The sequence below is a fragment of the Colias eurytheme genome, chromosome 25 (genome assembly GCF_061535395.1).
Source record: "Colias eurytheme isolate Ceu_HAF_F1 chromosome 25, ilColEury1 Martin Lab GWU primary, whole genome shotgun sequence".
In the NCBI taxonomy this organism is placed as follows: Eukaryota; Metazoa; Arthropoda; class Insecta; order Lepidoptera; family Pieridae; genus Colias; species Colias eurytheme.
Genome location: NC_143004.1, coordinates 3,120,045 through 3,141,962, shown reverse-complemented (window position 1 = coordinate 3,141,962; position 21,918 = coordinate 3,120,045). Strand labels below are relative to the sequence as shown.

The 21,918-nt window shown below is 34.9% G+C and overlaps 3 protein-coding genes across 8 annotated transcripts in view; 1 reads left to right on the top strand and 2 right to left on the bottom strand.

The window, feature by feature from the left end:
* Positions 1 to 1,212: 1,212 nt before the first annotated feature.
* LOC149897514 (uncharacterized) lies at positions 1,213 to 6,219 on the bottom strand. Its single transcript, XM_090116235.1, has one exon. The coding sequence runs from the start codon at positions 5,847 to 5,849 to the stop codon at positions 4,329 to 4,331; it is 1,521 nt and encodes a 506-aa protein (XP_089972361.1). The 5' UTR covers positions 5,850 to 6,219; the 3' UTR covers positions 1,213 to 4,328.
* Positions 6,220 to 6,913: 694 nt separating this feature from the next.
* EloC (transcription elongation factor elongin C) lies at positions 6,914 to 12,399 on the top strand. The gene is made up of 4 exons (XM_090116347.1): positions 6,914 to 7,073; positions 8,377 to 8,483; positions 9,872 to 10,064; positions 10,898 to 12,399. The coding sequence occupies exons 2-4, from the start codon at positions 8,384 to 8,386 to the stop codon at positions 11,037 to 11,039; spliced, it is 435 nt and encodes a 144-aa protein (XP_089972473.1). The 5' UTR covers positions 6,914 to 7,073; positions 8,377 to 8,383; the 3' UTR covers positions 11,040 to 12,399.
* A 2,464-nt stretch (positions 12,400 to 14,863) lies between these two features.
* Positions 14,864 to 21,918, bottom strand: part of Fak (protein tyrosine kinase 2 Fak) — a 170,458-nt gene continuing 163,403 nt past the window's right edge. For 5 of the 6 annotated variants that reach the window (XM_090116463.1, XM_090116464.1, XM_090116461.1 and 2 more), the window contains 7 exons: positions 20,495 to 21,615; positions 19,090 to 19,206; positions 18,543 to 18,651; positions 17,996 to 18,066; positions 17,198 to 17,463; positions 16,420 to 16,530; positions 14,864 to 15,839 (listed from right to left, as the gene is read on the bottom strand). In XM_090116463.1, the coding sequence (XP_089972589.1) occupies positions 15,305 to 15,839; positions 16,420 to 16,530; positions 17,198 to 17,463; positions 17,996 to 18,066; positions 18,543 to 18,651; positions 19,090 to 19,206; positions 20,495 to 21,615 (2,330 nt within the window). In that variant the 3' untranslated portion in view covers positions 14,864 to 15,304. The remainder of the gene's footprint in view (positions 15,840 to 16,419; positions 16,531 to 17,197; positions 17,464 to 17,995; positions 18,067 to 18,542; positions 18,652 to 19,089; positions 19,207 to 20,494; positions 21,616 to 21,918) is intronic. The other variant, XM_090116466.1, reaches the window with a different exon arrangement.

The window sequence follows — 21,918 nt, the reverse complement described above, 5'->3', positions numbered from 1 at the left end:
TGTCTCATAAAATATACAATAAAGTGTTTTCATTTCATTTTACATGTATTGGTTTATATTTCAATAAGATTTCATTATAAATTTTTTGTATCAATGCAAAAAATTCTTTAGCATGATCAAAGAGATACCTAGTTTCTTACCTACCTACCTAAATTTACCTACCTAAATTTCTTATATGTATATTGCAAGAAAAAAGTAGAGTTATCATAGAACACGGAATTTTTTAATTATTGGTTTAACTGTATTTTAACCGCATCCCTTCAAAGGTATTTTAATCGATAAGTCTTTTGGGTAAACGCTTTTTTTCAATAACAAAAGTTGGTAAAATAATTAGAGCCAGGTGCTATTTCATATACTTACCCAGATATTACAACGAGTAGGCCTAATTATTATTGAGTTTCGTACTGATTCTAGCCAACAGGTGGCAGTTAAATAAAAAAATCGGTTCCGAAGACGTAAACGATAACACAAATAGTTTTGAATTTCATGACATATCTCCAAAGATTGGAATTATTGGATTTTCTCTTTTATAAGCATATTATCCACATTTGTCTCCTGGTAGGTAATAGGGCTGGGAGTTATAGCATGGACTAATAAAATATTTGTCTATGGTATTAATAGTAATATTATTTATCAAAATAATGTGTAAAATAGGTAAGTACATACGTAATAGATTTCTCTGGATTAAAATATTACAAAGACCTATAAGATAGTTTATATTTCTAATTTTCTAGCTGTGCCGCGCGGTTTCGCGAGCAAAAGGATGAATTCTTATGTTTATATGGTACATGAGCTTTATCTCAGCTGAGTATCATAGAAATTCGTTCAGTAGTTTTCGCATGAAAGAGCAGCAAATATTATGTTCTTACTTTCTTTCATGATTATAATAAAAGAGGGATAGGGATAGGATAGTAAGATTGTTTTAGCCTTTAGGTAAAATTTAACAATAAAATTAATAATATAATACCTATTATTTTGGCATTTCTTATAGTAACTATAAGAGATACCAAACTATCCAATTATCCATACTAGCTTGCATTTTACAGGTATAGGTAGGTGCTTAGATTTGCTAAGTGGTACGAGGAAAATCAAAACAATAAATATATGATGTCCAAAATATTTATTACAATGAAAACGATACACTATTTTTATTATAAACCAGGTACAATGTTTATTTATTGATCAGCTATTTTATCGTGGAAATAGAATCAATTTTGCGTGTCCACAAGAATTTGGCAGTGTTAAAAACTACAACAATTAGTTACTATCGTAAAAAAAGAAAAAAAAGACAGAAAAAAAGTCATTTATCTTTGGCAATACATAGATAATTAAAATCAATAAAATAACGGCATCCAAAAATGTTCCCGGTTCTCAAAACAAAAGAAAAAAACTTGAATAAACTTGAAGTTATCAATGAGTACATTCTTGTGGACAGGCATTCAGTATTATCAAGTTACAAACTGTTTTACATGAATTAAACAAAAAACAGGTTTCACAATATTCAAATTGAAATAATGATAATAATCCATCGTTTTATTTCTTTCTATAAAAGGATCGTTAAAAATATTTAGAATTACATAAAATTCTAACATCCAATATAAAATGCCTTACTTCTTTATAAAAAGCGTAACAAAAATAGATCACTTCTATTATAATATTGTAGAATTTTCAAAAATATATATTTTTTTGTTTTAATTTCAACAATCTTTTTATTATTTAAAACATTTTAAGGCCCCTATTTTATGTACCATTTTACGTATATACCTACGGATCAATGTCCTTCAACTACGAGTAAAAAATTTCAAATCAATTAAACCAACATTATAAGCGAATATTTATCAATTCGAACACATATCAAATATGTATAAAGCATAATAAACATTAACGCTTTCGCCTTCATTATTTCGGATTTTTTATTTATTTATATTTTAATCATTACTCGTAGTATATTCGTTGCTGTTAACCAAAACTTACGTATATAAAGTTACATATAAATAAAAAAAATATTCGAACTCTTAGTTGTAAACACGAATAAAATTATGTAATTATTTGGCTTTACACATAATGTTCACAATTATAAAAAATATAAATACGAGTCACACTCATTAGATGTTATATAAAAAAAATAAAAATAAAAACTGGGAAATAAAAATTTAACAATAATTACAATAATTATGCATAAAAACTCCAATAATAAGGGAATATTGAACACTTTCAGTGCTACAAAACAAAAAAGTGGATACTTAGTATATTCGTTTTAAAAATTCAGCTCTTTAAATAAATAATAACAGAAACTTTCTACCTAACCATTTGAAACAGGAAAGCGAATGAATATAACTGATATGTATTAGTAGATAACATTTTTTAATCTACATATTTATTAGGTTCATAAATCATATACCAATTTTTCATAGTACATTTTTCTAAACGTACTATGAAAAATTGGTATACATATATACCCAGAAATACTGTTACCAACACGTGGGTTACTCCTTTGCTGTTTATATATAAATATATTTAAAAATTTACATGAAAAATACCTGCTTTAACTATTATAGAATGTAGTATTTGTATGTATGACTAGCTGAAAGGCTTAAGACTGGTGTTAGTGTTAAAGATCAATTTTAAAATAGCTATATCCAATATATGTAGGCTTAGAACCGATATGTAACAATAAGATTTTTTTTCTAACATTTTTATCCATATTTCTATCTACACATAATAATATTCTATACAATGCGATGAATATTTAAATGTAATGAGAATGCCATATTTTCTTATTTTTTTTTTTTTAATTTAGAATTTGTTAATGATTTTTTTTTTATCTCACATTTCTCCTGAATGAGGATTTGGTATTGTACTTTTTATCAAATATAAAACGACAGCTATTCTTAATTAATATAAACAAAGCGAAATGATAACAATATATACTTATTGTATTACAATTTTGAATCAGCACACACTAAATTTAAACATAAACACAAAAAATCTATTGAATGCTAACCAGCCCTATATTGCGTGTATTTCTCATAAAGAAAAAAAGAAACGTCTTCCTCACTAACCTAACAATTAAATTTCTAAACGTAAGAATAAGTTGCAATTGAGGTAGATTAAATTTTTTACAGTCCTATTAACCTAAAAGATTAGAATTATTTACATATTCAATAATAATAAAGTGTGTCAACATTGGATCTCTCATACATTTGTTTCTATTAGACGCCACACATTGCAATACACAAAACATGTACATAAATATGTTATATTATATATTTTGCAACAAATTAATCAGAATTACAACAATAATAGTTATTATACAACACATAGCTAAATTTTTAGCTAATACAATTTCCAAAAATATGTACCTACATTTTAAAATTAATATGTATAATATAAAAATTAGGATTTATTGAGGTAAATTGTTCGTTTTGTATTACAACTCTTTTGTAATAAATGCAGGGCACCTAATAACACAAATATGTAACAAAGATAATAAAATATAATAGAAATATATGATTTGGGATTGTCGTTAAGATGCACACTTACAAAGAATCAATAAGACATATAGAGCCATAATATTGTGTATGGATCGCAATGTCAATAATAGTAGCAAATATGAATTTTGGCACATTCAATTTTTACATATTGTATTTTCGAAGACCCAAAAATCTGTTTTAAAAACTAAGGAAGCCAACGCTTCTGAGGTAAGAATATAGTTTCAATCTGATTCATGATTTCAAAACATTCCAAATAACAGAACATAAGTGAAACCATTGTAACTAATGAAGTAAATGTTTACAAGTGATTACTCTGGACACAACACGGTAGGTCGTAATGCATTCTATGAACAGATCTGATGTTGTCACCCAACTATTACTCTCCTATAAGACATACACTCTCTGTTGTATTATCGCGCAGAAAACAGTGAACATCTCTAAAACATATTATACAATTCACTGCCTTCAAGAGTCATATGCCTTCATACAAATCCTCCTCTCTTTGCTTAAATTATATCCCTAAAGAATAGTTAGAACTTCATGAACTATCCTACTCTCCCAAGTTCACAGAGTTGGTCCCATTTATACCCCATAAACGTCATACATGTACCTTATAAATAACAATTTACAATTCCGAAAGTACATACACGACTAGATAATATATTCATGTAGAATTCGGAAACGATATAACTGAGATGGGGCAACGAGTGCCATTAGATAACAGTGGTTTAAAAACAAATCGCAAACACGATTACTTGGACTATTACTTAGACCAACGTTACCTATGAGGTAGTTTGGTTTATAAATGCAGGAGATGCGCCGGTGACGGCGACGCTAGTGAGGCGGGGTCGGAGGCGGAGGCTTGGGGCTTTGCGCTGTTTGAAATGCTTGTGTGAAAGCGGGCAACCGTTGCTGACTGCGACTGGTACCTTCTTCACTCGAGTAGGTTGCTTCGTTCTCCTCTAACAGATCTAACATCTCCCTCGTCAGGCCGGATGGTCCTTCCCCTGGGTCCAGTAGCAACGACCCGACGTTTTCTGAACCGAGCAAATGCACATCCATTGTATCACTTAATTGCTGTGTTATAAACGGCAAGCCAGATGGCGTTGGAGGGTACGAAGGGGGCACCACATAAACCACAGGGTACTCTAGCATTTCACCTGGCGATGGTGGCTCTTCTATTTTAATATCTAATTGTGGTTCCACTTTTATCTCTAATTCAGGCATTTCTACAATTATGTCACAGGCAGGCACACTAGTTCTACCGTCTGGAACCTCCTGTTTTGGCGATGGTGGTTTCCAGATTCCAAATTCAGATGTAGCAATGGGAAAATCTGTGAAGCTTTCCTCAAAGGTAACTTCAGGGGGTGGATCTCTTGAAGTCCCCACTGCTGCAGATTTCCATGACTCTTCTGGATGAGCGTTCTTAACGTGCCTAACCAGATGATCCTTCCGTCCAAATTTTTGAGGACAGTAGGGACACAGGAAATCCCGTCTGCCTGTATGTACTACATTGTGCCGGCGTACATCTTTTGCGGTGAAAAACCTTCTATCACAATGATCACATGTATACTTTTTATCTGTCTCACTTTTAACAGTTCGACTCCCGGTATGAATTTTGAGATGATAAATAATATCTTGTTTTGTACTGAACACTTCATCACAGATCTTACATTGTAAATTGCCCTCTTCGGCAGAATGAAGAGCAGCATGCTTGCGGTAGCTTAGCAAAGATGTATATGATTTTCTACAATCGGGCCTTTCACAAGTATACAAATTTTTGACAGGGTTGTGCACCCTAACATGATTCGTAAGATGGTCTTTACGATTGAAAGTTTTGCCACAGACCGTGCACGCGAAGGCTCTAGCCTCGCTGTGAATGAGACTGTGGCGTACGAGTTTGAATTTAGAATTGAATCGCTTGTCACAAAATTCACAAGAGAAGGGGAGCTCACCGGTGTGGGACAGGATGTGCTGGCTGAGCTTGCCGGGGCTGGAGAAGCGCTTGTCGCAGGTGCCGCAGACGTGGCGCTTGCCGCGCTCGCGGCGGCGGCGCTCCGGCGCGGGCTGGCCGGCGCCCTCGCCCGAGCCCGAGCCGCTGGCGCCCGACGCGCCCTCGCTTCTCTTGGGCGGCAGCGTGGGCACTCTCCGCGCGACCTTCACGGTGCGGAACGTGTGCTTCACGCTGCGGCCGGTGCCCCCGCGCGCGACGAACTCCAGCTTCGTGGGCAGCTGGGAGGCAGGCGGCGCTATGAACGTCTTCTGCGGGGCGGTCGCACGTTGGCTTCCCGTCTCCTCCGCGAATTCGGAGCCGCCCCCCTTGCTTTCCCTTGGGTTCGGTGGTGGACTGGCCATCTCGCGCACATTTTTGACGCTCTTGACTATATCACCGTTCGTTTATCTCGCGTCGAGGTCGTATCGGCTCCGCAGTAGCGCTGGCTCGTCGAGATGGCAGAAAACATTTCTGTCACATTGACGGTCTGGAAGCCCTTTTTCGTATTCGTGTCACATGGTTCTCGTGGAATTTCTGGGGTACATCCTCATATTTTATCGCAAACTGTCTTCCATTCGACTGTGTGCTCTATTAATCGAGTGGAAAAAGCAGAGACGTTATGAAAAATTAAGAGAAGTCGACTTTTTTCAAAGAAATACGTAGCGGTTGACATCGAAATGTCAAAATAATAGAATAAAGCCAAAAATCTTAGGCCATGTCAAAAAAAATCCGCCGAATCCTCGTCAACGGGCTGATTCATTGTTGCCATTTTATCTCTACAAAATTTAAAAGGTGTCTACACCGCTCTAAGCCTAATCCTAGAGTGTATTCTTGTTTCAGAATCTAAGTACACATGTTTTTCTTGCATGCAATATCACATAATGATCACATACAATATTGAAAAATTGAAAAGAGCAGTTCTACAAAATTTCATGCGAACTTTTCTCTGCATAAGCCGATGGAGTAGTTACTACTCTATAGTTGGTGAAGAATGCATGAATGAATTGAATTACACCTTGGTGAAGAATGGTCAATCTATGGAAGACCATTCAAAAGTTCTTCTAAGGCCGCGTTTCCATCTGCAAGAAAACTTCCGCAAGAAATGTCCGACAGTCTGTCTGACAGCAGCTTGCAAGTCTTATTCCGCGTTTCCACCTGCAAGTAGACTTGCAGATGTTGTTTTTGTTTTGTTTTCTTGCAGATGGAATGGCGGCCTAAGTGAAAAAATAAACGTTAGAGTTTTTGTATGCAATACGCATGGGTGAAGTATTTTATTTATTACATATTCATTAATATCTTCTTGCCTATTGAAATAAATATTTTATTTAAATCTTATTATTATCATAAGCATTAAATACTTTCCTAATGTCCTTTGCCTACGCCAAAAAAAAAGGTTTTATCTGTCAAAGTGACGATGTCATGTCAATTTTGTCATCTGTCGTGTGTCAACAAATTTCAGAAAATCACTAATTTTAACCTTTAAATTTAGTCATCAAATATTTTATATTTATCTTTAATCCGGATAATAATAATAGCCACTGTCCGGCTAACGACTGATTATTGTTATATCAAGAATTTCATATAAAGTAAGTACAAATTTTTGGCCTATAAATAGAGACGCGATTCGAATATCTTACGATAAAAACACTTAACATAAAAACGGTTTTCTTTGTGAACTTTTCACAATATATTTGTGTTTTTTCAAAAATAATAAATTTCTTAATAATACCATTTTTTGGTTAATTTAAAGGATAAACTTTAGAATATGGACCGTCGAGTTGGATATCGGCGATTTTATAGCGATAAGATAAGACTCTGAGAAGTAATTTTACGAAGTTTCAACTTGTGAAGCCGCGTATTTTTTTTATAATAAAATAAACAAATTTGTTTAATTTTGTACTACTTTTCGTAATTTTGACGTTGACAGATGCTTGTCACTAGCAAAGGATTCACTCATAGGTACAGCTTTATATAGTGATATTTTTCTCACAATAATACTTTATAAAATACAAAAATTGATGGTTATTTTAGTATTATTGTATATAAAAGAACTAGAAGTTAAAATATGTTAAATTGGTTATTAATATTTAAAATTCATTAAAATAATTGTGTTTTATTATATTTCCTCTAAAATATAAACATATTGGATAATAATAACAACGCACAAAGTTAAATAAAGTATTTTAGTAAAGATAAAGACATTACATAAAACACTAGTTTACATATCATCATCACATCAGCAATGTAGCTGCTCGGCTATTAATTAATAATTCAGTTCAATTACATTTCATTCTAATTCAATTTAAGTTAGTAATTCTAACAATAACAATTATGGGTAATGTAACACACATAAATCCATTACACAAAAGATGAACAGTCACATAACCAAATCTGTCAACCCCGACTCCACGTGGTCCTTCCGCTGTTACCCCTAGAGTGTATGTAAAAAATCGGAAGCGCGGAGGGAGAGCAGCCCTCGCCCGCTGTAGCTAAGTGCAGGCACCGTACGAGCCGAAGCGGCTGAGGCTGGTCGCCGAAGGCGACCAAACAGCCGAAGCTGCGTAGGCGAGTTAGGTGCCTGTACTTAGCTACGCAAGGGTGATAGGGCTGCACTTCCCGCAGCGCTGGAGCAGAAGCAGAAGCAATATAGTGAAACTGGAGGGAGTTTGGGAGTGGAGGGAAGGGAAAGGTTTATCCTACCATCCATTATTTGCAACTTTAGGCCAAATTATAACCTCAAACTTTGACCTTGAATATCTCAGGAACTACTGGTCTGCGCCGGTGGGGGGTGGTACCTAGGAGTTCCCCCCGACCCCCCTCCCCTCCCCTCCCCCTCCCCGCCCCCCCATTGACGGTCCACATTCTAAATTTTTACCAATTTAAATTCAGGCTAACAATGTCGGAAGCAAATGTTGGATCGGCCCCTGCGTCTGCCGTGCCCTCTGCCACCAGCGTTGCAGAGGAACAACGATCGGGCACCACTACTGGAGGGTCAGGTATGCATCATTCATTATATGTATAAATACTGCTTATATATATTGGCATATCCATACTAATATTATAAATGCGAAAGTAACTCTGTCTGTCTGTCTGTTACTCAATCACGCCTTAACTACTGAACCAATTTGCATGAAATTTGGTATAGAGATATTTTGATACCCGAGAAAGGACATAGGATAGGTTTTATCCCGGAAAACCTACGGGAACGGGTTTTTCCTTTAAACGCGGGCGAAGCCGCGGGAGGAAAGCTAGTAACAAATAAATAATTATTTAAATTTTAAATTAAACCACATACAACAAAAGTGTTATTTATTTTCCAACAATACTTTTTGAAATTCTTTTAAAACAATTTAAAAATTATCCATATCAGTTAAACTTGTATAAATTATGTAGTTTGCAATGTAATTAATTCATATTATTATGTTTAGCTAGTTTATGAATATAACAACTTGTCATTTTGATTGATTTAGTGTATTTTTTGTAGGCAGTTATTACATGGTAGTGTTGGTGTATATTTAAGTTGTAAATAGCGACATAATTCATATAAAATGTATATATCAATTTAACATAATGGTCTAAGATCCAAACATAGGTCGACCTTTACTGGTGTGATAATGCCATTGGTGTGAAATGAGACCAATTTTATAATAAATTTAGTGTATTAAAAAATGTATTAAAAATGGGTTTACTGGGAAAATCTTGGACAGGATATTTTTTAATTAATTATTAAAAAATCTTTTATTTTCATTTTTTATTAATTGCAGTTTCGTGATAATAAAACAATTTTGTAATAAAACAGCGCTGACATATTTTTTTTTTCATCATCCTGTCAAGTGAAAGTAACTGGTACCGACATACCGGTTTTATTTTGGTGTTTACTATTACACAAAGATGCCACACTAACGTGCAAGATGATTAAAATTGATGGATAATCTATTTTTTTTTAAGATAACTTGTACATAAAAAGGACATTCAAACACAATTCAATTCAATTATTATTTAATTTTGCTTTATATAGTCACATTGGGAAGATTATACACTAAAAACTACATAGTATAAAACCTTATCACTAGGTACATAGTATAAAACAAAGTCGCTTTCTCTGTCCCTATATCCTTATGTCCCTATGTATGCTTAAATATTTAATGTGATTTTTTTAATAGATAAAATATTTAATAGATAGTGTGGTTCTCGAGGAAGGTTTTAGCATATAATTGATTAGGTTTTAGACAAAGCGGGCGAAGCCGCGCTAGAAAAGCTAGTTATGCTTAACTAAGTAAATCAATGTCAATCAATACATTTTATTTATTTATATTTTATTGAATAGCATTCAATTTAGAACACACTTTAAATAAATGTCTCATTTCTTATTATCTACCAATAGGAACAGAGGAGAAGGTGTACGGTGGTTGCGAGGGCCCAGACGCTATGTACGTGAAGCTTGTTTCCTCGGACGGCCACGAGTTCATAGTGAAGCGGGAACATGCGCTCACGTCGGGCACGATCAAGGCGATGCTCAGTGGGCCCGGACAGTTCGCTGAGAATGAAGCGAATGAAGTCAACTTTAGGGAGATACCGTGAGTTTATTAAGCTACTAGCTTTCCGCCCGCGGCTTCGCCCGCGTTTTCAAAGAAAAACCCGTTCCCGTGGGATTTCCGGGATAAAACCTATCCTATGTGTTAATCCAAGTTACCCTCTATATGTGTGCTTAATTTCATTGTAATTGGTTCAGTAGTATTTGCGTGAAAGAGTAACAAACATCCATACATACAAACTTTCGCCTTTATATTATTAGTATTAGGATTAGGATTGCATAGCTTATATTCCGGGCCTTGAGCGCGGGGACCGAATCGAGAAATTCCGTAACGAAACCTCACGCTCCCCACGGGGACGGGCGCGGAGGTGTGGCTTGAAGGCATAACATGCAATAGCTTTACCGCGGCAGTCCCCGAGTGACACACGTCTTTTTTATTTATTTAAAAGGTCCACACTATAATGGGCAATTCTGAGTATTTATACACAATTTTACAAATTAAATACATGTTGCGATATAATGCACACACAGCATGGGTTGTAAAAAAATGACCATAAAAAAACATACTAAACATAATATTATCTACTTACTTACATCAGTTTTTTTTTTCCTTTCTGTGTATGAAATAAGAGAGATGTTTATGAATAGATATAGCATAGCGAGATAGTCCTAACTATATACTCCATGCATCAAATCTGTTCTGTTCTTTATTTTTAAACTCGTACGAGAATTTAAATCTGTAATAGAGCGACTGACAGATAGACAGACAGATGGGAGAGTCACACATACAGACAGACAGATAATTAAATTTCGCATTTAGAATTTTATTAACAATCAGAAAAAAAATTGAAAATAACTTTCTTACTTCATTTTCAGTTCGCACGTGCTACAAAAAGTGTGTATGTACTTCACATACAAGGTGCGCTATACAAACTCGTCGACGGAAATTCCGGAATTTCCGATTGCTCCGGAAATCGCTCTGGAACTCTTGATGGCCGCTAACTTTTTGGACTGTTAATAAAGGAATATATCTCGGAAAATGTGTTCTTTATAATGCAATATGGTTTATGAGAATTTTTAATGATGTTATGGTCTATTTTTGAATGATCAAGCAACTTTTTCTTATAAGTATTTTAAAGTAATGCTATTTCATGTTTAATAAAGTGAAAGAAAGAGACAGATGCAGTTTTGTTTGCTTGATGATTGATCAATAGACTGCAAGTACAGGAAATAACTTTGTATGTACGGACAAATCGTTTTTTAAATATCTTCATAATAGAAGATATTGAATTAGTAAATTTTCAGGCAACAGTATTTTTAGGTGCAATGGTCGTTCGTTTCTCACATTTTGAAAGGAGTATAAAATTTGTAATTTGATAGCAATAAACTCAAATTCAAACATTTATTTATTCAATTAGATTTCTTTTAGAAGCACTTTCGAATCGTCATTACATATTTTAATAATTACCACCGATTCGGAAAGCAGTAAGTATCTATGGAGAAGAACCGGCAAGAAACTCCATAGTTGCTCTTTAAATTAAATAAATAGCAAAAGATGTGTTAAATTTTGAATGAAGCTAGTTTGAAAATTCAATCACCTCTCACTAATGTTAACATTTTACTTAATAACATGTCATTTAGTATGAAGTATAAAGATTCTTATTAAAAAGTATGTAAAGTATAAGAATATTCACCATTTTCATTAGGTGTTAAATCTTAAAATTTTGAGTGCATTCAAGTTTGCATTTCTGTATGTGCTTATGGTCTAGTAATTCTAATAAAAATGGTACAATGATTTTATTAAAATTGCCGGGTTTGCTTGTAATATTAAATACAAAATGGTATTGATCATTTTTTTTAAACAATTAAAAAAAGTCTTGAATATAACTGATATCGTAGTTTATACTAATTATATAGACACTAATTCTAGCTTTAAATATAATATTCATAGATTAGACGAACAACACTGAAAAACGAACTTTTAATATCCTTAAAACGCGCGTGCGCAAGGAATGATAGTCACTTTTTATTATGTAGATGAATAAATAAAGGCACGTTTATGAAAAATTGCAGTTACCTCAAAAGCAATAGCGAGTTTTCTAAAGCACTCGGTATGAGGGTACCAAACTAATTCACATTTTTTTAAAAGTTTTGTTCTTTACTGTTATTTTTTATTATCTCGCCCACAGATCTCGCCCATTTTCATAAAAGATGACTGTGTATAAACTTTATATATCAAGCGGTGGAGTTAATAAGAGGGGGCTTAACCTACTGTGTACAAAAGCAGTGTACGAACATAATTTATTAAGTATTTTGTGAAGCTGGATACTTGTTCTGTAATGTTTTGTGTTTTGCTAATAAATTTCTTATAAAATAAATTGTGTTTGTTTATTTATAAACCTACCCCGTAAATGCAATGACAAAAACATGCATTACACTATTTATAGTCCTTTTCACATATGATGATTCCTGTGACACTTCATCGTGTTCCGAATTACGTATTTATGTTTAAAACGCCAAAATAATTTTAGTGCATAATATTTTTATTTTATGGCGGCATTATTACCAAAAATATAAAAATGAAACATCTTAAGCTTATTAATCAAAAACAGTATTGTTTAGTTTAATATAATGAAAAATAAAATAAAATAACACAAAAATATAATACCTACGCAATTCGTGTACATGAAATGGATCGTTGAAAAATCATAGAGATGGAAAATCATTTAATCGACGCCCATCTTGTGATCGTTTGTCAATCGAGTTAATCGTCTGTACGAGTGCGTCAGCCTTGTATACAAGTTGCATTTTTATATTGATACTTTACGTGGTATTCTGTTATTGATACTAATTGTTATTGTTGACTTTTTATTGCTGTTGCTTGCTAAGTTTCCTTAGTTAATTGTTGCCGAAATGCCGAAAAAACTAATTTTGGTACTTTATTCAAATCGATTTCATTTCTATATAAAATATTATCGATTATCGGAAACAATTGATACGATTTCAGTAAAGGACGTCTCTAGACGTGTCAAAAATCGATGTGTCACAGAAATCATCTTAGGTGGAAAGGACTATAAATGCTTTTTAAATGAGAATAGAAAACAAATCGATTACGAGGCAGGATTCGAATCCACGTCTTTTTGCAATACCAGGGCAACGTCTAACCTCTCGGCGACCGTGAACTCGCCTATTTCTATCGTCTATCGAATGTCTAGGCTAAACTCAAAGCTATACTTTTCACGAAAATATAAAGGCCCGTTTAGACAGTTCACGCCCTTGATGTTCTCAATTTTTTACGGATTGAAATGTTCTGAGATAATTACATTTTTCATTGATGGGTACCGCCTACTCGGCCAATATAAAAACTTTATGCACATAAGTGCATAAAGTTGTTTTAAAAATAACGTGAAAATAATAAGGCACATTTTTATGTTTTGGAAAACATTCGTTTTACTTACCTACTTAATCTATGCTAAAAAACTTAAATTAATACAACAACAACATAATAGACGTTAAAAATTTTAGTTAAAAATTCATTTTATAATATTTAAAAAAAACATGTTTACCGACGTGGTCACGCCTTTGCCTATAAAATAGTAAAGTATCGACACGACCCATCATACGAGCAATCACTTAAGACGAACTGTCATAGGGATCATCATTCGCCGTGCCGGGTTATAATGATAATATTATGTCCACAATTCTGTCGCAACAAGGTCGTAACGTTTTTGACAACATTATTAATTGAATTGATTGGTTGTTGCATAGGTATGCTATTCGTAATAATATAATGACTACTAGCTATTACCCGCAGCCTTGCCTGCGAGATTAAAGAAAATTTACCGTTACAAGTAGGTAGCCCATGACTGCTAAATAATTAATAATAGTCAAAATAAAACTATGATAGGTACATTTATACAATAATTTTCCCATAACCATATCTGATTGATTGTATGAACGAATATCGTTCAGGACACTTGTGCAATTGAAAGACTAATTTATTAAGCCATCTTACTTTTTTTAACTATAAGGCGTTGATAAATAGATTATAGATATTAGACCTATTTAATATTTATCATATAAAAAAATGTAAAAGTACTACTATAGGTGCAGATTTCTATCAACAAGGTGTAATAAATAAAACACAGAAATATACGGTTTGTCCTTTATTCAGTTAATGCATAAACAAAACCCAGTCAAGGAATATATTCGTGAAGTAATCTCGGGCAGCCTCTACCGCCTATTGCATTTCACTATCTTACTGCCTATAGTATCGTACTTTGGAATGACATCCTGTTAAGAACTAAACGCGTTAAAAAAACAACTTTACATAAAAATCGAAAGATTAATCAATAAATAAAAAATCTGCACTAATTACACAACTTATACGCTCTATATCGCTACAAATTCCGCATGAGATCTTAGCTTATAATAAAACTTTGGATAAGAATTAAAATAATTATGGACAATTGTTATGATTTGTACATTTTTACAAAGAAATTATTGTTAGCTCGAGTCGAATACTGAGTTACAGAAGTAAATGCGACATTGTGACACTGTATAGACCTTAATAATAATAATAAAATATACACATTCACTAGCGTTAATACATTCACGACTACAAATAATACTTTACGATAAACAATTTATATAAAATTATTGTTTGCCACGGAAGATTTAGTTGTATACACTGTTCGGTTGACTATAAACGAATACAAATATGCAAATATATCAATTTATAATTATATAAATCAAGGTGCGTAAGGAATGTGTTTAGGTGTAATTTCTATCCACAAAGCGATGATTTTTCCAATTGTAGTAGATTGAAATAATATAATAACATACATTAATGTGTGAATAAATAGATATGTTATAATTTTTACGACAAGCAACACGATGATAAAATTTGAAGCGCAACAATGCCGATGATATGTAAACGTTACATGTATCTAGAAATTACAAATATTCGCGTATACCCGTGAAATGGCAGGAAAATGGAACGTGAGTAAAAAAAATTACACAGACTACAAATGCAAAACAGGTTAGGTATACGCGATGTGGTTATGTATGTATAATATAATCTATGATAAATAGACACAGATATTTAAAAAAAAAACGACATAACAGGGGTGAAGTCTAGAACGTTCTAATCTACAAACAATATTGAGCTTTTTATGTCTTTTAAGCTTCCTACTAAGCGGCATTGCGTACGTCAAAAAGGAAAATTAAATGCATCCATTTATGGAACATAGCCCGGCTGAAACTACACTACAAGCGAATGCATCAACCTTGATCGCTCTGGCTCATAGATTGATCTATAGAATTTTTTTTGCTGATCGAATATATGGGGGGAGGATCGATCTTTCCAGAAATCGCTTGAACACGACTCTTCACTGACTCTATGGGGGCTGTATCGATTTTCGAGTCATCTACTGACTGAGAGTGTTGAAAAGCGCCTTCATTCCCATATATGTGTGGTTCTCGAACATTTCCGTACAAATTATAATTATGTATGAGGGTAGAAACGCGGTTCGACGTGATTGGAAGGCTGTTGTGTTCTTTTGGGTGGTCTAGCACCGTTGCGCTTGTAGTTACTGGCTGGTTGATCTTGAAGTCCGGTTTGGGGGGTTCCTCTTGGGGGGTGGGGGGTTGCGAGGGGTCGTGGGGGTGTGGGGGGTCGTGGGGGATGGGGGATGGAGGGGGGGATAGTAGGGCGGATCTCCAGTCGATGTGTGGGTGTCGTTCGCGGATACAGTCCACAACGTCGAGAAGGTTTTTAGCGTCCATTGCGAGCACGTGCGCGGCTGCTAACATGCTCCTGTGGAACAGAGGTTTTCTAGTAAGAGAGTGCAGAGTTTTTTGAAGATTAAAATGTTATAATTTTTAACATATAAAAACTGTGAACATAACACAAACTACGATATTAAGAAATAAAAGAGTAACATTTTTTTCAGTAACAACAATAAATTGGTTGTTTGGTAACGATATTTTAAGAGTTTCTGATGATAATATATCTTCTTAGCTATAAGTCACAAAAAAAACGAATATGTCTCGGTACGCCATAACGTGTTACACAACAAAGTTATATTATGGTTTACCCTCCCATAAATCGTTATAATACAAAAAAGTTTTTGAAGTGAAACTTCTTTATCGGGGTTGGAAAAAAATTTTGTGTAACACTTTTTCGTTACGCGTGACATTTTTCCGTCACGCGCCATCTTTTTTTATCCCTACCACGCGTGATTCGACGTATTTCTGTAAAGTTGCCTAAAGTAAATTATTTTTTGTAAAATAAGGTCATAAAGGAGTTTCACTTCTTACGTGTGTACACACATTTTTTTAATGATTTTGAACAAAAGCTACACAATAACTTAACAACTTCAAATAAGTGCACTAACTTGGTGTACTCGTGGTGCAGCGTAGTGCTGTGGTAGTGTATGGCGAGCCGCATGGCCTCCACTAGTGCCGACATGTCCTTGCTCAGCACCTGGTGGGCCATCTCCACCTCCCTAACACATGTTATACAATTAATAAATGATGCTACAAATAATCTATACTATAAAGCTGAAAAGTTTGTTTGTTTGTTTGTTTGAACGCGCTAATCTCGGGAGCGCATGTACAGGCATTCATACAACATACGTTGTAAAATACAAAGATAAATTGAAATTGAATTAGTCTAATCATTGAGATTTTCTTACTAGAGAAAAACTAAAATAAAAATCGTAGGTTTCCTAAAAGATAAGTTAAATAAAAAACTTTTTTAAAGTACGGAGAGTGATTAAATAAAATGTCCTTGTCCGTGAAGTTTCAATTCTCCCTATAATATTATTTTATTTTTTATTTTCATTTGATTTTGACTCATTATTGTAAAAAAAAATATTGTCACACTTATAGCAACATTTCACATCTATCTAAGATTATAAAATAGTACAATACTCTAGAAAAACATGCCATAAAATAATTACAATTAGGGCCGATTTTTCAATCCTTGGATAAAACTTACCAGTCCAATAAATTATTACACGATAATATTAAAATGTCACCTGTAAACCGTCAAATACAGGCAATTAGAATACCTTTCATAAATGGTAGTTTTAATACGTTATTCGACGAATAAGTTTTAACCAAGGATTGAAAAATCAGCCCTTAGTGTATATTATGTAAAGTCATACTAACCTCTGCGCAGACGGCGGGTAAACTGGCACCAATCTATCCACAGTCGCACATAAATGCCTCAAAGCCGCACCAACTGCTCTCACCGCACGCAATATCCCATCCGGGCCTGCCCCATTTGCCCCGTTTGACCCATTTGCCCCTGAATTTGCCCCATTTGCCCCAGAGGCAGCGTGTGCCCCGCCAGCTAGACGCATTACACAGCGCACTACTTCTGTAGTGGCTACGTATACTGGCTCTTTGTTCGTGGTTGATGAGCTTGGAGTGCTCTAAAGTGATAGATAATAAACAAACTGTTACTGAATAATAAAAGAAATAAAGACAGTTAAAATGTAATTAATAAATATAAGCTAATTAAAAACTGTAATTCAATATTAAACCATAGAAATTTGTGACTTTTTAAACAATTAGTTCCTTGTTTTATGTGCTTTGGCAAATGCGGCCAAAAAAATAATAGGAACGTAAGAAATAACACACAAATTCAATATTATGATTTTTATAAAGCTTTTGACAACGTATTACTTCGCCGATAGAAATACACATAAAATTTATAACTCATAATATGCATTTGGAAAACAAAGATGCAATTTTTGTCATGTATTTATTTAATTCCATGTAAATTGTAGCATAAATACCATAATAATCAAAATATTTGTATAGAATTATAAAAGGTGTTCCCCAAGGATTAGTTCTTGGTCCCATATATTTCAATATTTATCTGCAATGTTTTTTATAAAAATATTATTTTTACTCTATTTCACATACATAATAATATCTAAAAATACAAACTAGATCACTTACTTTCTCTTCACTGGGCGGTTTTTCTTTGGGTTTCACTGTATTCGCTGGACTGGTTTCTGTTGAATTTGTCACTGTGAAAGAAGAACAACATTATTTTTCATTTGAATCATGTTATTATTAATTTATTTCATTCATCTTAAACGATTAAAATACAAAAGAGGTACTTTGGCATATTGGCAATTGCTCTTTTTAATTGTACAAACTGCAGACATCAATAATGACAAAAGTTAATGATATTTCAAAACAAATTAAATATTTGTATGTCTACACAGACAATCTATGTAACACACAAACACAACAATACATTTCTACAATTTTTCTTTACTCTATAACTATAATTGTTTTTCAAATAAATTTCAAGTACTTATATTATATTAGTATTAGTATGTATTTATTCCTCTATTGTACCAAAGGTTGTCTGGAAGAAATCGCTCTAAGCGATAAGACCGCCAATTGTACTTAGTGTAAGTTATATTTAAGTGTTTGTATTTCTTGTTTTGTTATCTTTAAGTGCAATAAAGTATTTATAAATAAATAAATTAGTTACCTGAATGTGTTTGACTAGAAGGTTTATCATGTATAGCGGGCGCTTCGCCCTTGTTCTCGCCGGACTCTTCCGTGCTCGACGTTGTTAGCTGCACGTTTGAGAGCCGCTTCTGTTCAATAAATAATATTATTTTCAAAAAAATGTTTTTTTCTTGCAATTTTTTTATTAATTTCATTATAGATGTAACTCGAATATCATTTTAATGTCGATTTTCCTTGATAACTTTTTAATTGAATTTAATTAATATTGTATCTGATGTGCTCACTAAATTATTTGGTTGACCATTGATTACTTGATTTATAAATTAGTGCATCAATTATTATAGGTACTGACTACAGGGCTTTGACTTTAAAATGTCACAGGGTCCTTTATTTCAATCAATATTATTCGAGAAACGTTTGTTATATTCAATTTCAAGTAATATTTTGACACGTAGGTATTGCCTATAAAAAATATTTTCTACAACTTTTTCATTCTAATAGTATATCTATACTTCAAGGGTCATAATTTAGACATAGATAGATAAAGTAACACAAAATACACAAACCAAATTATCCTCTTGCATTTGCAACCATCTTCTATCCTCTTCGCTCTGATGTTGCTGTCTCGCTAACTCAGCTAGAAGCCGCCTTTCGACCGCTTGCTCCGTATCGAATTCTGGACTCTATGCATATAGAAATAAGGGTTATTCTCCCATCAAAAGCTTTCGATAGAACTAACAATGTTAGGCATTCTTTACAACCAATTAGTTTTTAGTACCAATTTGCTATTCACATATTGAATTTAGGTAAATAGCCCTTTATTTTTAACCCATATTTATAGTGAAAAATATACAATATATTTTGGTGTTAACATAAGGTTTTCATAGCTTATAGACGTTTGTGCTCCCATAGAGAAAATGAGTTATTCATTGTATACACATAGTAAGTCGAATATATACAGCATTTTTTAATTCGGTCAAATAGTTTTTGAGATAAATCGTTATAAAAACCAAGCATAAAAAAATCTTCTTTACAATATTCGTTTAGATCAGTTTGTCCTTTTCTCACTCTAAATGTTAGACAGAGAGGGCTGTGTTATATCTTTGTTCATATTCACAATAGTTATTTCCACTACCAAATAGAATTTAGACTTTACCATCAACATTGTTAGTTCCATTCTTATAAGAAAGTTAAAATTATTTGGAAATCACATGTGCTCGCAAATTTATCAAAATTCTAAGGCTTTAGCGCACTAATTTATCAAATCACTCAAAATCAAAGCTTGTATTTAACTACATAGCTGAATATTACAAAAAAAAACTTGCAAATAAAAAATTAATAAACATTTATCAATTATACGCAAAATAAAACACACATGTGACCTCAATAAAGTTAAAAAAATAAAAATAAAAACCAAATTCTACCGGAGAACCCAACGAACACACAAAACTCTGTAAAAAAAGGAAAAAAATACTTTAAATCCAACCGGAGTAGGTCATCCATATCCGAATACAAAAAAAAATCAGTTTATTTACAAAACGAACACGACTGTACATATTAGTACACATTTCCTCTATATTACAGACAAAAACAGAAAAAGAACCAAAATCATTCAAAACATGCGAAAAGGAACCTTCGAACTACGTCACAAACAAAAACAGAGCGTGTGTGCTGAGCACACGTGTCAGAAGTGAAACTTCTTGGATTCAAAGTTTTTTGAATTTGTGATTCGAAGAATTAGTGTAAGTAATTAATTTTCGTTTAAATATTAATAACAACACGTATATTTGTAATTACCTTCATGTAAATAAATGTAATTTGAATTTGATACTAATTTCCTCGCCTTATTTAATAATAATAATAATTATGAATATGAATTTTCCTTTCAACGCGCTTAAAGAAGTTTCACTTGAAAAAACAAAGCATGCTCTACGGTGCACTGTACTGCCGTACATTCACGAGCGCAATCACCTGCGCCATGTCGCAGTCCATTGCGCCGTGTGTGGGGGGCCTTGTAGGGCCCGCGTTGTGTGTAGCAAGCTGGGGCCTTGCAGGGCCCGCGGAGCCCGCAGTGCAGGCTGCTTGCGAGCTGCCCACCTGCGGCCGGTAGAGTACCGGCTGCGCGGACCCGTGCAGTTGCGACCCCCCAGAGGCCTGCTGGGGGCCCGCTGAACCCTGCTGGGGGCCCGTTGAACCCTGCTGGGGGCCCGTCGAGGCCTGTTGAGGACCTGCCACTCGAATAGGACTAGACTTCGCCTGCCCTGGCTTTGGACTTTGATACGGAACACCCTGCACTACACCAACTGGAACGCCGTAAGAAGACGGGTGGGAAGCGACCATGTTAGAAATGGCGCGATACTGCGGTTTCAAACCCGCTTTGTGAGCTGCGATCGCCGCGCAACTCTTAACGTTATCACCACCGAAGTCGTATATCTCCTCTACGAGGGGTGGGTCGGGTTGTTGACGCATTTTGTTAACTACACTCGCTGCAAGCTGCGCGTTAAGCGAACCTTGTACTGCAAATTGGCCTATATCTTGTTCGCGGCGGTTTCGGGGTGGGGAAGCGGGGACTGAGTGTTGTCGTGTGAAGGGCGCGATAGGGACAGGGGAGGGGGCGGGGCGTAGTGCGCGTTCCAACGAACCCATACGGGCTGGGGCACGTTCAGGGCGCGGGGCACGTTCTAGCGAACGCACACGGCTGGGGTACTCGGGGGCCCCGCATAGGTTATCGCAACTTTGGGGCTGTTCCACGCGCCCCGCTAGAGTACCCCCGGGGGGCGACCCTGGGGGTACTGCGGGGGGTTCGGGGGCTACCGGGTCGAGCCGGTGCAGTTTCCCCGCGGGTATGGGCGCCGTGTGCAGCGGTATATCGATGACCTCGTCCGGCTTCGGGTTCGCGATCTTTTCGAGTTCGTTCTCCGGTAGAGTTTGCGCGAAGTCCACGGCGACCGTGTTGAATACCGAGGCGGGTGTGTTGTAGGCCTGCGGGTGGAGCGGTCGGGCTTGGTTCTCACGTAGAAGGTGGGCGAGTACGAGTGGGTTCTGTGCCACTATGTAGGTCTGTGGTCCGCCCGGGGTCGATGATTCCGCCGCTGAAATTAAAGTAAATGTTTAGTAACAAAAACGATGCACATACGATATTTGCAACTTGTTAAAGAAAACAAGCAATAAAAAATAAAAGTAACAAAAATATTACAATATGATTATATATAGTTTAGTAAAAAATGTTGTGTGGTTTTATGAAACCACGGTAAAAGTGAAACTGTTCGAACGGTTCCGAACACTGCTTTGTGCAGCGCATGTCGCGTGACGGTCGGCTGCCGAGTAGGTATACCTACTCGGCAGCCGCGATACACGTGACATGCGCTACACAGACCAAAAAGTTTGAGACGATG